Raw genomic sequence first — 14,029 nt, forward strand, 5'->3', positions numbered from 1 at the left:
GACTCCTGCTGTGTATTATTCACATGCTAGCATGTTCCAGCCTGGACGACTTTTAAATATGCTCTGGATATCAAAATATTAAGTGCTTATGCATCTGAACCTAACTTATGGGCACACTGGTTGTGTTTATTTGGCTACTTTCACTCAACAGATTTGTTTTGGGGAAGCCAGACACCACTGCTGCTGTGACATCCTAAAGTTGCTCCCTAGTTTCCTCAAATTGTCCTTCTGTGGATCATCGTAGAGGCAACTCTGCCATCTGTAGCATCTCAGGGAGTCTTCTGTAACTGAGAGCTTTAGAAAAAAATCAAATGATTTTCCAACAAATTTGCACATTAAAATAAGGAAGCAAACACCCATTTCATAGTCACCACAGACTGTCAATTCCTCCACATTTAATCCAGAATGGTAAATAAGACCAAGTCATTTCACACACAGCATCTTGAGTCAGGAACTTCACAAACTGTAGGGAAACAGCCAGAGAATCTTGTTCATTTCTCTGATGTTGTTGTTGTTTTTTTTTTCAGGGACATATGGTCTAGACTAGACATTCATTTTCTCTGTACACGCAGCAAAGAAATTCTTCACACAGTGGAAGGTGCTGTTTATTATATTGAATTAAACATTATCTTGGCTAAAGATCTACGAACATTGCTTACAGAGCATGTGATTGAAGATTACAAGATATTTTATAAGCATATAAACATGAAAATTTAAGAATTGCCCCCAACTTTCTATGCATTCTAGATAATGATGTTTATATTAATGACCCACTGAAGCTTTAATCCATCTGGATATCTGCTTTGTGCTTGAACCCCGAACATTAGGCAACTGGGATGGACCATGGCTTACTGCATTTAGAATCCACTCGTGGAACCTAGAAAGAAAAAGAAAAAAAAAAAAGAATAGTTTAAAAACAAAAGAAAAAAATACACCTAGCAACACATCTAGGCACCCGGGCTAGCAGCTCCTGGGCTTCTTCTGATACATCTCCTTGACTGCTCCCAGGTTCAGCCTTCCTTCCCTGTAAACCCACACTCTGGAAGCGGCACATCCCTTTGGCAGTACAAGTCCACTGTCCTGCGAGGCTGGCTTCTGGAGATACGGTCCTCAGCGAATGTTGGCAGGGTTCTGACTCTGCTCTGTTTCCAAAGATACCAACATAGTTTCGTTGTTGTGGTTGGAAAAGCAGGTCTCTGCATCAGTGGACTCTACCTGCACAGAGCAGGCTGTACACAGACATGCATCACTGAAAAGTCAACCCCACAACTGTGTGTATTTGTGTTGTGTTAAAACACAGATTCCTATGAGACAACTCAGGGTTGTACCCCCAAACACCCAATTTGTCACAGGTGGTTGAAAAACCAAGTTACAAAAATCTGTGTGGAGAAAGGGTCTTAGAGTAGAATCAGTATGTCCCCCATGGGAGCTGAGTGTGTAGGTTGTCAAGTGGGAGCAGTTAGGACAAACCAGAGCCTTGCCTGTCAGCGGTGTTAGGGTTCACCAGTTTCACAAGTGCAGATTTCCTGGCTGGAGGCAGAACTTGGGCACATGAGCACCTGGATCAAAACCACTAGCTGCTTCAGCCAGGGCCCAGTCAGCTGCAGGCCACCAGGCTCACAGAGGCTTTCCAGGAGGGCAGTTTGAATTTCTGCACATCTTTTCTTCCAACTCAATAAGATGTACTTGAAGACTACCTGCCCATCATACTTTCCTTGTTTTCCTGTTCCCTCTTTTTTCTCTTCCTCTTCCTCTTCTTCTTCCTCCTCTCCTCTCCCCTCCCCTCATCTCCCCTCTTCTCTCTTCCCCTCCCCTCCCCTCCTCTCCTCTCTTCTCCTCTTCTCCTTCCTTTGATAAGGGCTTGTCATATAGTCCAGGATGGCCTGGACCTCATTATGTGGTTTAATTTGGCCTCTAACTCAATACCATCCCTTGCCTCTGTCTCCCGAGTGTTGTGTGCAACCATTTCTTGTGACTGCTGGAGCTGGAGGACATGGCAGCAGAGGTCTCTCGGCATCTGGGGCACCTTCATTTGTAAGGGGTTACGGTGGTGTGGTTTTCAGGCTGGCAGTTTGTTCTGTTCAAAGTTGTGGTTCGCTGTGCTCGTGTCCAGTGTGCACAGGGCCCAGGGACCCAGAGTCAAAGCACTGAGCCTGGCGTTTCCCACTCCTCCCTCAGGTCTGTGGTTCCCCCCACGGAGCCCACCTTTCTCACTTTCTTCTTCCCTTTTTCTTCCCTAATTTCTTTCTTCCCTCATTACAATTTCACCCACAGACGAATTTTATCTACTTTCACGACCTAATTACTCGTTTGCACTAATGACTCATAAATCTGTCTGGAATTCTGCCCTGTAGTCAATTCTATGTTAATTGATTGTTGGCAATAATCCTTTGGCTGGCTGACTACCTGGCTGCAACTCTAAAAGCAAATTTGCCATTCTCCTTTGAAGAATTTCCCTGCTGCCTATTGCTGTGATGGGCAGTATAGTTCTCCCACTCATCAGAGTATAACCCTGGACTCGCCTGGACCCTCAGCTGCCTGCACTCCATGGAGTGACAGGCATTGTGTGACCCTGTCTTTCCTTCACATGTCACTAGCTTTTTCTGCTCAAATCTTTGTCACCTGTTGACTGTCATGGTAGCTCCCAACTGTTTTTTTCTCAAGCTAATTCATGTTACAGCATCTATCAGGTTATTTACTTGAGTATATCATTCCCATGATCACATTACCTTCAAAGGCCTGCGTGCTCTGCGGATAGCACCAAATTACAGTATCTGTGTTGGAGTTCATACGTGTGTCCTAGTTTACTCTGTAGATTTCCCTCTGCACATGCTCCCCTCCAGGAAACCCACATTATCTGTGTTCTAAGACATACCTAATGCTTTTCTCCCCTGCCCTGTATTTAATTTTCCTTCCACCTGGAATTCCTTTCTCTTTTGTCCACACGTGTAGATCTCACCCATTAGCTGGATATTTTCTCTGTCACCTCCCATAGGGCTGCACTGTGCCATGTGTGGTCTGGTGCTTTCTTCTTGCATCATTTTCATTTTAACCATATATCATTACATTCTAAGTCCCATGAGGGGGAGGTTTTGTCAATGCCTGGTCACAATTTTAAAGGTGCTTGGAAGAGTTTATTAACTAAAATGTGAATGTGCATTTCACTGAGCTCTGTTATTTCTTTTCTCTTTACTCTTGGAGAGGAATGAGTCTTAGTTTAAATATACATGCACACATATAGTTATCTGAACACACACACACACACTATATTCCAGTTGTGGTTGGCTTGGTGCACCTTTAGTTGAGACTACTAAAACATCTTTCACATTCATTTTTGGAATCTATTTTCATCAGTTCAGGTTTGTACAAGTATAGTGGCGTAGAGAGTTTCAACTGACACCATATTGAGATAATGGGGTCAATGTTTATATATCATCCTCGCCAAACCCACACACCTGTCCCTGCTTGCTACTGTGACTCAGTAAAAACTCTTCCTCTAATCAGTTCTCTGTTATGTTGCTGAGGTTTCTCTTGCTTTGTCATTGGCCTTTATAAAATTATTTATTGTGGCTCTGTCTCGGCCTAGCACAGTATCTTGTTTGCTGCATGCAGTGGGTATACAAACTGTAGCTGCTGAGCTGAGCTGAGCAGAACAGGTAAGCAGGGGTGGGGGTGGGGTGGGAGTCACTGGAAGGGATCAGGGAGGAAGAACGCTTGAGGGATGCATAAAGTTTTAGGGCTCCTCTCCCCGTTTCCATTTCCCTCTCCTTCTTGAATTTTGGACCTTGTGAAAGTTTTTTGTTAATTTGTTTTTAAAGCAATTAAAAGTTTGAGCTCCATCCCTGCCTCCCTACACCACACTTGCCAACACCTCTGTCTTGTCTTTTGCTCCTGAAGTTAAGATGCAAAAGGGATTGCACAGGATTGCACACAGAAGCAGCTGTAGTCCCATAGAAAGCCACAAGTGGAAGCTGCACTTCTTAAAATATCAAGTACTGCGCCAAGTGTGGTAACACATGCCTTTAATCCCACTACTAGGGAGCCAGAGGCAGTCGGATTTCTGAATTTGAGGCCAGCATAGTCTACACAGTGAGTTCCAGTACAGCCAGGGCTATGTCTGTCTCAAAAGACAAAAACAAAAACAACCCCCACCCCCAAAATGTTAAAAAAAAAACCTAGTACTCATATTTACAAAAGTAAAGTTGCCTGCTATGGTTTTACATGTGGCTGTTACCCCAAAATTTTATGTGTTGGGAGCTTTGTCCCTAATGTAGGGGTGGGATGTGGAGTTAAGCCTTTGGGAGAGACTTGGTTAGAAGACCTTAGGTCATCAGAGGATACATATGTAAAGTTAATTTTAGTTACAGTTAACCTCAACCCAATATACCAAGATATTACCATTCCCGTCATATGCATACAAAATTACTCACCAGGTATTTTACCTTCCAGAAAACCATCTTTAAAATATGGTTTGGATTAGCATGCACAGCGCACTGTAGTGAGTACTAGGCTTATTTCCACGCCACACATGGCTACAGCTACAGCAGCTGGCAGTGCCTGGGTTCAAAAGTGACACTGAGCAGCCCTCCTCCTCCCTACGTGGTGGAGGCGGTAGATTGAGGCTGGAGATAGCTGTATTGTTGAAAGGGCAATAGTCTACTGTAGCTCTTTTGGGACTTAGGTGGGAAAGACCATTTTTAAAACTCTTTAAAACCCACATTCCCGAGTGCCTGGGGACTGCTACAGAGCCTCCCCTCCTGGTGGGAGCCATGCACCCCAGATTCCTGGTTTTCTTTTCCACCAACGGGACCAGGTAAACCAAGTCCTGCATCCTGGCCTGCATTCCAGCGCCTGGGGACTGCCTGGGGACTGCCACAGAGCCTCCCCTCCTGGTGGCAGCCATGCACCCCAGATTCCCAGTCTTCTCTTCCACCAACGGGACCAGGGGACCAGGACCAATGCCTGTACACCACCAGTGGGAGCCTACACACCCCAGATTCTCTGTCTTCTTCTCCACCCACGGGACCAAGAAGAGGAGAACTACCAGAATATGGGACTTGCTTGTACCCACCGAAAGGGAACTCTGGTACCCTAACCACCAGACCAGTAAGGGATTCTTTCTGCATGCACTAGAAGAAGGGATGGGAAAGAGACAATACAAAAACACACTCAGCAACAGAAAAGCAAATATGACACTGCCAGATTTTAGAGACTCCACACCAGAAAGACTCCAACATTTCAGTGCAAATGAAGCAGAAGAGAATGACCTTAAAAACAACTTCATGAAAATAATAGAGGCCCTAAAAAAGGATATAGGAAAATCCCTCAAAGAAATGGAAGAAAAAGCAAACAAAAATGCAAGAAATGGAAGAAAAAACAAACCAGAAAATGCAAGAAATGGAAGGAAAAGCAAAGCAAATAATTCAAAAAAAGCAACAAATGGATGAAAACATGAAACAAAATTTGCAAGAAACAATTCAAACAGTGCAAGGGTTGAAAACTGAAATAGAGACAATAAAAAAAAACACAATCTGAAGGAAGGCTGGATATAGAAAATCTGGGCAAATGGTCAGGTACTACAGATACAAGCATAACCAACAGAATACAAGAGATGGAAGAGAGAATCTCAGGTGTTGAATATACACTAAGAGAAATGTATTGATCGACCAAAGAAAATCTTAAGTCCAACAAATCCCTAACACAAAACATCCAGGAAATATGGGACCCATGAAAAGACCAAAATTAAGAATAATAGGTATAGAAGAAGGTGAAGAAACCATCTCAAAGGGGCAGAAAATATATTCAAAAAAATCATAGAAGAAAACTTTCCCAACCTTAAGAAAGACATGCCAATGAAGGTACAAGAAGCCTACAGAACACCAAATAGACTGGACCACAAAAAAGTCCCCTTGCCACATAATAATCAAGACCACAAATATACAGAATAAAGAGAGAATATTCAGAGTAGCTAAGGAAAAAGGTCAAGTAACATATAAAGGTAAACCTACCTGACTTCTCCGTGGAAACTCTGAAAGCCAGAAGGTCCTGGATAGATATTCTACCAACACTAAGAGACCATGGATGCCAGCCCAGACTACTATACCCAGCAAAGCTTTCAATAACTATAGATGGATAAAACAAGATATTCCATGACAAAACTAGATTCAAGCAATACATATCCACCAACCCAGCCCTACAGAAAGTTCTGGAAGGAAAACTCCAACCCAAGGAAGTTAACTACAACCAGAAAAACATAGGCATTAGATAATCCCACCTTACCAACAGCCAAAAGAAAAAAAGGGGTGTAATTCCACACATAATTCCAACAACAACAACCATTCTAAATCAAGGAAGAATGAGCAATCAATGGTCATTAATATCCCTCAATATTAATGGTCCTAACTCACCCATAAAAAGACACAGGCTAACAGAATAGATTTGAAGACAGAACCCATCCTTCTGCTGCATACAAGAAACACACTCCAGCCTCAAAGACAGACATTACCTCAGAGTTAAAGGTTGGGAAAGATATTCCAATCAAATGGACCCAAGAAACAAGCAGGGGTAGCAATCCTAATATCTAACAAATTAGTCTTTAAAAGAGATGAAGGAGGTCATTACATACTCATCACAGGCAAAATCCACCAAGATGAAGTTTCAATTCTGAACATCTATGCCCCAAATACAAAGGCATCCACATTTGTAAAAGAAACATTACTAAAACTCAAATCACATATAAAGCCCCACACACTTATAGTGGGAGACTTCAACAGCCAGCTCTCACCACTAGACAAGAATACCAGACAGAAACTTAACAAAGAAGCAAAGGGGCTAATAGAAGTTATGACCCAATTGGATTTAATAGACATCTAGATAACATTCCATCTAAATAAAAAAGCACCACATGGAACCTTCTCAAAAATCGCCCACATGCTTGGCAACATACCAAACCTCAGCAGGTACAAAAAAATTGGAATAACTCCATGCATCTTATCAGACCACTATGCATTAAAACTAGAATTCAACAACAACACAAATTGCAGAAACCCTACAAACTCAGGGAAATTGAATAATTCACAACTGAACCATTCTTGGATCAAAGAAGAAAAAAAAAGAAATTAAATACTTCCTAGAATTCAGTGAGAATGAAGACACAACAAGCCCAAACCTATGGGGCACTTTGAAAGCAGTGCAATGGGGGAAGTTCATAGCATTAAGTGCCCAAATGAAGAAACTGGAGAATAGTTATATTAGAGAATTAACAGCACAGCTGAAAGCTCTAGAACACAAAGAAGCAAACTCCCCCAGGAGGAGTAGATGCCAGGAAATAATCAAACGGAGGGCTGAAATCAATAAAGTAGAAACTAGGAAAACAATACAAAGAATCAATGCAATGAAGAGTTGCTTCTTTGAGAAAAGCAACAAGATAGACAAACGTCTGTCCAAACTTACCAAATTAACAAAATCAGAAATGAAAAGGGGGACATAGCAATGGACTCTGAGGAAATTCAGAGAATCATCAGGTCATGCTTTGAAAACCTGTACCCCACAAAATTTGAAAATTTACAGGAAATGGACAATTTTCTTGATAGATATCAATTGCCAAAATTAAATCAAGAACAGATAAGCAATTTAAATAGACCTATAACCCCTATGGAAATAGAAGCAGTCATCAAAAGTCTCCCAACCAAAAAAAAAAAAAAAAAAAAAGCCCAAGTCCAGATGGCCTCAATGCAGAATTCTACCAGAAATTCAAAGAGCAGCTTATACCAATTCTTCTCAAAGTATTTCATGCAATAGAAGCAGAAGGGTCTTTGCCAAACTCTTTCTATGAGGCTTCAATAACCTTGATCCCCAAGCCACACAAAGACACAACTAAGAAAGAGAACTTCAGACCAATATCCCTCATGAGCATTGATGCAAAAATACTCAATAAAATATTGGCAAATTGGATCCAAGAACACATCAAAACAATCATTCATCATGATCAAGTAGGTTTCATCCCAGGGATGCAGGGATGGTTCAACATATGAAAATCCATCAATGTAATCTACCATATAAACAAGTTGAAAAACAAAAATCACATGATCATCTCACTAGATGCAGAAAAAGCCTTTGACAAAATCCAACAACCCTTCATGATAAAGGTCTTGGAGAGATCTGGGATAACAGGAACATACCTAAACATAATAAAAGCTATATACAGCAAACCAACAGCCAACATCAAACTAAATGGACAGAAACTCAACAAGATTCCGCTAAAATCAGGAACAAGACAAGGCTATCCACTCTCTCCATGCCTTTTCAATATTGTACTTGAAGTTCTAGCTAGAGCAATATGACAACAAAAGGAGATCAAGGGGATACAAATTGGAAAGGAAGAGGTCAAGCATTCACTATTTGCAGACGATATGATAGTTTACATCAGTGACCCAAAAAACTCTACCAGGGAAATCCTACAGCTGATAAACACTTTCAGCAAAGTGGTAGGATACAAGATCAACTTAAGAAAATCAGTAGCCCTACTATCTACAGATGATAAAAGGGCTGAAAAAGAAGTCAGAGAAACATCACCCTTTACAATTGCCACAAATAACATAAAACACCTTGGGGTAATGCTAACCAAACAAGTGAAAGACCTGTGTTGCAAGAACTTTGAGTCTTTAAAGAAAGAAATTAAAGAAGCCCTCAGAAAATGGAAAGATCGCCCATGCTCTTGGATAGGTAGCATCAATGTAGTAAAAATGGCAATCCTGCCAAAAGCAATCTACAGATTCAATGCAATCCCCATTAAAATCCCAGCACAATTCTTCACAGACCTTGAAAGAACAAAAATCAATTTTGTATGGAAAAACAAAAGACCCAGGATAGCCAAAACAACCTTATTCAACAAAGCAACATCTGGAGGCATCACCATCCCTGACTTCAAGCTCTATTATAGAGCTGTAGTCCTGAAAACAGCTTGGTATTGGCACAAAAATAGGCAGGTAGACCAATGGAATTGAATTGAACACACTGATATTAACCCATACATGTATGAACATCTGATCTTCGACAAAGAAGCTAAAAATATACAATGGAAAAAAGAAAGTATCTTCAACAAATGGTGCTGGCATAACTGGATGCTGGCATGTTAGAAGAATGTGGATAGATCCATGTCTATTGCCATGCACAAAACTTAAGTCCAAATGGATTAAAGACCTCAACATAAATCCAGCCACACTGAACCTCTTAGAAGATAAAGTGGGTTGTACCCTTGAACGAACTGGTACAGGAGACTGCTTCCTGAACATAACTAGTAGCACAGACAGTGAGGTCAAAAATTAATACATAGGACCTCCTGAAACTGAGAAGCTTCTGTAAGGCAAAGGACACAGTCAACAAGACAAAAAGGCAGCCCACAGAATGGGAAAAAATATTCACTAACCCCACATCTGACAGACGGCTGTCCTCCAAAATTTACAAAGAACTCAGGAAGCAAGTCTCCAAACACCAAAGGAACCAATTAAAAAGTGGGCTACAGAACTAAGTAGAGAATTCTCAATAGAGGAGGCGAAAATGGCTTAGAGGAACTTGAGAAAGTGCTCAACATCCTTAGCCATCTGGGAAATGCAAATCAAAACAACACTGAGCTACCATCTCACTCCTGTCAGAATGGCTAAAATAAAAAACACCAAGGACAGTTTATGCTGGAGAGGATATGGAGAAAGGGGAACACTCCTCTACTGCTGGTGAGAGTGCCAACTCGTACAGCCACTTTGGAAATCAGTATGGAGATTCCTCAGAAAAATGGGAATATGCCTACCATAAGACCCAGCACTTCCACTCTTAGGCATATATTTAAAAGATGCCCATTCATACAACAAGGACATCTGTTCCACTATGTTCATAGCAGCATTATTTGTAATAGCCAGAACTTGGAAGTAACCTAGATGCCCCTCAACTGAAGAGTGGATAGAGAAAGTGTGGAACATTTACACAATGCAGTACTATTCAGCAGAAAAAAAAACAATGGAATCCTGAAATTTGCAGGCAAATGGATGGCACTAGAAGAAGCCATCCTGAGTGAGGTATCCCAGTCACAAAAAGACAAACATGGTATGTACTCTCTCATATATGGTTTTTAGACATAGATCTGGGGAGTGCCAGCCTACAATCCCATGGCCGGAGAGTCTGGGGAACAGAACCTTCATCCAATGACTGATGGAAACAGAGGCAGACTCCCATAGCTAATCACTAAGCTGAACTCAAAGAACCTAGTGACAGAGAAGGAGGACTGACGAGTAAAGGCATTAAGACTGGGCTGGCTTAACCCCCAGAAACAGCTGACCTGACAAGAGTTAGTTCTTGAATCCCAGACTGATGGCTGGGAATCCAGCTTGGGACTGATCAAGACCCCCTGATTGTGGGTGTCAGTGAGGAGGCCTAGGCAAACTATGGGGCCTTGGGTAGTAGATCAGTGTTTATCTCTGGCATACAAATAGACTTTGGGTGCCCATCCAACAATGAGTGATACACTCAGCCTGGACTCTTGGGGGGAGGGTCTAGGCCCTGCCCTGGATGAAATGACAGCCTATGGACACCCCCATGGAGAGCCCACCCTTCCTGGGGGAATGAGGGGGTATTGGGAGGGTTGGTGGGAGGGCGTGGTAGGAGGGGAGGGAAAGGGAGAGGGAGCTGGGATTGGCATGTGAAGCAACCTTGTTTCTAATTTAAATTTAAAAATAATAGATTATTTAAAAAACCCACATTCCCTTCTATAAATATAAAAACCTTATAACTTCCTATAAATTACAAACGCAACTTGCATTTTCCACAAGAAGACATTCTGCTTTTGGGGTTTGTGTATTTGCTTTTGAACTAACACTTGTCCTCTGTCCCTGCACTAAGAGTCATGGAAGGGTTTGCAGACATTCACAGACAAGATGGAGGGGGTCCTGTACCAGGTCAGTAAACTGATCCTCACAGGCCATTCGTATCAGTTCCGCTGTGACAGGGCTGTTCATCGCCCAGATTGGGGGCAAGCCTCTCTCCTTTCGAGCTGCAGCCACAGCATCCGCAATAGCGAAGAACACAGAAGAGCCCAGAAATATTCCAGCCTCACCGAGGCCCTGGGGTGGGGAAGACAAAATGAGAAGACTTTTAGAAGCCTGGCCTTGGACAGCTATCCCATGGATGAGGTGCGGGGTGGGGGAGGGGAGGGAAGGGGCGGGGGAGGGGATGGAAAAAAGCGGCAGGGGTAGGGTGGGGTGGGGACTGCAGACAGAGAGGGTCTGAACTGACTCAGTGCTTCTGGTTTCCATGCTTGTGTCCTAGTAACTATGTTGATGGTAGGTGGGTAGGCCCTCTGACAGATTCTGGGCTGTTTGCTTAGCTATGCTGGGTGCCTGGGTTATGTTGAGGTACAGCTAATGCTTATTCCACAAGTCTGCAAAGGACTCAGCTTGTATTTTTTTGGTTGCTTCTTGTCTCTTCCAAACAATAGTCTACTTGGGATTGTTCATTTCTCAAGATGATGACCTTTCCAACCACTCCTAGGATCCTTTCCAGAACAGCCTGAACTCTGCTACAGGGCCAGTTTCTATTTGTTTTGGAAACTTGTTGGGACACAAAGGAACTCCATTCTGGTGGAAGATAGGCCCAAGTGGTAATCCTAATGCTGGTTATACTTGCCAAATGATGAGAGCCTGGCTAAGGCCTGGCGTGCCCATGCCCAAGGGGACCATGTGGTTGCAGCTGAAGCCGTCCACTGTGCCAACTGGGTTTTTAAGGGATGAGGAAGGTATAAAAACACCTTGTTAGTGGCTGACACTTTTAGTAGGGCCAAGGATTTATCCCATGCCAAGGATTTATCTTTCTTAGTCTGAATGAAATCAACAACAGGTGTTCAAGCACTTTCCCAAGGTTCAGAGAGAACTACAATGAGACAAAGGCTTTTCAAGGTATACCAGTAGATGATTATGTATTCCATGGGAGATGGTGCCTGCCATTGAGAGTCTCAGAGTGCTGGGTGGTGGTGGTGCACACCTTTAATCCCAGCCCTCTGGGGGCAGAGGCAGGTGGCCAGGGCTACATAGAGAAACCCTTGTCTTGAAAAATCAAACCAAAACAAACAAAGAGTCCCTGAGTTAGAGGTCTCCTGAAGTAAAACCCTCACCACCTTGGCGACATCACACTTAGATACCTTGTCCTGCTCGAAAACCATTGTCTCATGTGCTGTAGGGTAGTCTTCTGTCTGGGCAGGACAGGATGACTCCTGCACCTGCGTGTCAAGCCAGAGGGTAACTGAACTCTGAGGATGTAGGCAGTCTTTCTCTGGTGTGCCTGATACACTCGAGGAGCTAGAGAAACTCTGATGAGGGGACCAGGGCTGTATGACATGCTCTGATTGAATGTATGTCCAAGCAGGAGAAAGTCACCTGATGAAGTGAATGAACACAACAAATGAAAAGTCCAATGAGACAGGACAAGTGTGGTCACTGCATGATCTGAGAAGGCAGAGGTGGCTTTTCCTGAAGAAGTGACATTCACACTGATGTATGAGGTGAGAGGGTGCTTACCAGGTGAGGAAGGAAGGATGAGTCTCAGGCAGAAGGGCATGAACCAGATAGGCTCAGACACCCACGTGTCTGGTTAAATAGCAATGTAGGCGTTGCTGGGAAAGTGTGTTGAGGACATGATTGACACTGACTTTTAAGAAATGACTACCTTTGATAATATGTGCCACGTCTGCAAGAACAAAACAAGTTTCCTCTAAGAAGGAGTGATTCTCCCCCAGGGCATTAGCACAGAAACTGCACTGCTGCCCACTGTCCTACAGATCTCGAGTTTGTTAGTTCTACAACTGTGTAAGCCAATTCCTTAAAATAAATCTGTGTGTGTGTGTGTGCATGTATGTGTGTGTGTGCAGACATATAGACACATGTGTAGATTCATGAGCAAATATAAATATAGACATACATGCATGCATACATAGCACACTTGTATAATATATGCACATAGGTATTATCTACAATACTCAGAAAGAACCCATCAGTTCTGTTTGTTTAGAGAAATTGGACTGATACAGGCACCATTGCAAAACTGTCAGGAAGAGGGAAGAGCTGGCTTCATCCAAGAGGCTGAAAAAAGCTATGTAGCTTAAGCATAGAAAGGATGGTACAAGAAGTCTTGGGAGAGATTAGCAGCGTGGACTATGCAGGGCTCTGGAAGCCATGTTAAGAGCCATGTCTTATTATCAACTCAAGGGAAGCTGCCAAAGGATTTTTACATCGAATCACAGAACTTTCTTCCTAGGCTGGTACTCTGTGGTTAATCTGCTGCCTTAACAGATCAAATACACCTTAATTCACATAATATGTCAAAGAAATACTTCAAGCAGTGACTAATGTGGGAAACTAGCTGGTAGAGAGGAGCAGAGTGGATCCAAGGCCTTTGAGCACATTATTGGGTTGCTTATTGTTTCACATAAACTGGTCCAGTCAGGTCTTCAGGCCTGCTCTCATCAGTAGTTGGGTCTCCTTGGCCGTAGAAGCCATCAGATTCTCATGCTATAACCCCTTGTCCTCCATGGGCCAGGGTGATGGAGATAGGCAAAAGGGTTCTTGTGGCTATGTTTCTGTACAGTTGTGACAGGTAATGATGGCAGTATGTTATGAGAAATGTGTCACTGAGCAATTTATCTTCCTTCAGCTGCACAAAGAAGATAGTTACAAGGTCACCAAGGCATACAGCCTGTCAGGTTTATCTTTGTATAGGTAGTCCATCATTGCATCCAATGTTATTACATTGCAGATGGCAGTACCTGTCTCCTTCATGGTGCTGGTGAACCTTCCCTCATGTGTTAGACTACTTAAGTTATAATTTTAAAAAGTGGCATGTGAGAGAAAGATGCCACGATACAGAACTTGGGTGGAGGGTTTTTTTTATTGGGGGAAAGTGGGGAGAAGAGAGGGATGACAGGCCTCTGGGAACAGGAGTGGCAGAAGAGAAGAGGATGGGAGGCAGAGAGAGAAAGATGGGAGGTGGG

At 42.9% G+C, this 14,029-nt stretch overlaps 1 protein-coding gene across 3 annotated transcripts in view; it reads right to left on the reverse strand.

Moving 5' to 3' along the window:
* Nucleotides 1-359: 359 nt before the first annotated feature.
* The window catches only part of LOC101823809 (aldehyde oxidase 3), an 89,667-nt gene continuing 75,997 nt past the window's right edge, over nt 360-14,029 (reverse strand). Inside the window, exons 34-35 of one of the 3 annotated variants that reach the window (XM_040753584.1) lie at nt 10,967-11,111; nt 360-877 (exon numbers count right to left, since the gene is read on the reverse strand). In XM_040753584.1, coding sequence (XP_040609518.1) covers nt 858-877; nt 10,967-11,111 — 165 coding nt within the window. In that variant the 3' untranslated portion in view covers nt 360-857. Of the gene's footprint in view, nt 878-10,943; nt 11,112-14,029 lie in introns of all 3 variants that reach the window. The other 2 variants (XM_040753583.1, XM_040753585.1) reach the window with 2 other exon arrangements.

Source organism: Mesocricetus auratus, unplaced genomic scaffold (assembly GCF_017639785.1).
Source record: "Mesocricetus auratus isolate SY011 unplaced genomic scaffold, BCM_Maur_2.0 Super-Scaffold_100010, whole genome shotgun sequence".
In the NCBI taxonomy this organism is placed as follows: Eukaryota; Metazoa; Chordata; class Mammalia; order Rodentia; family Cricetidae; genus Mesocricetus; species Mesocricetus auratus.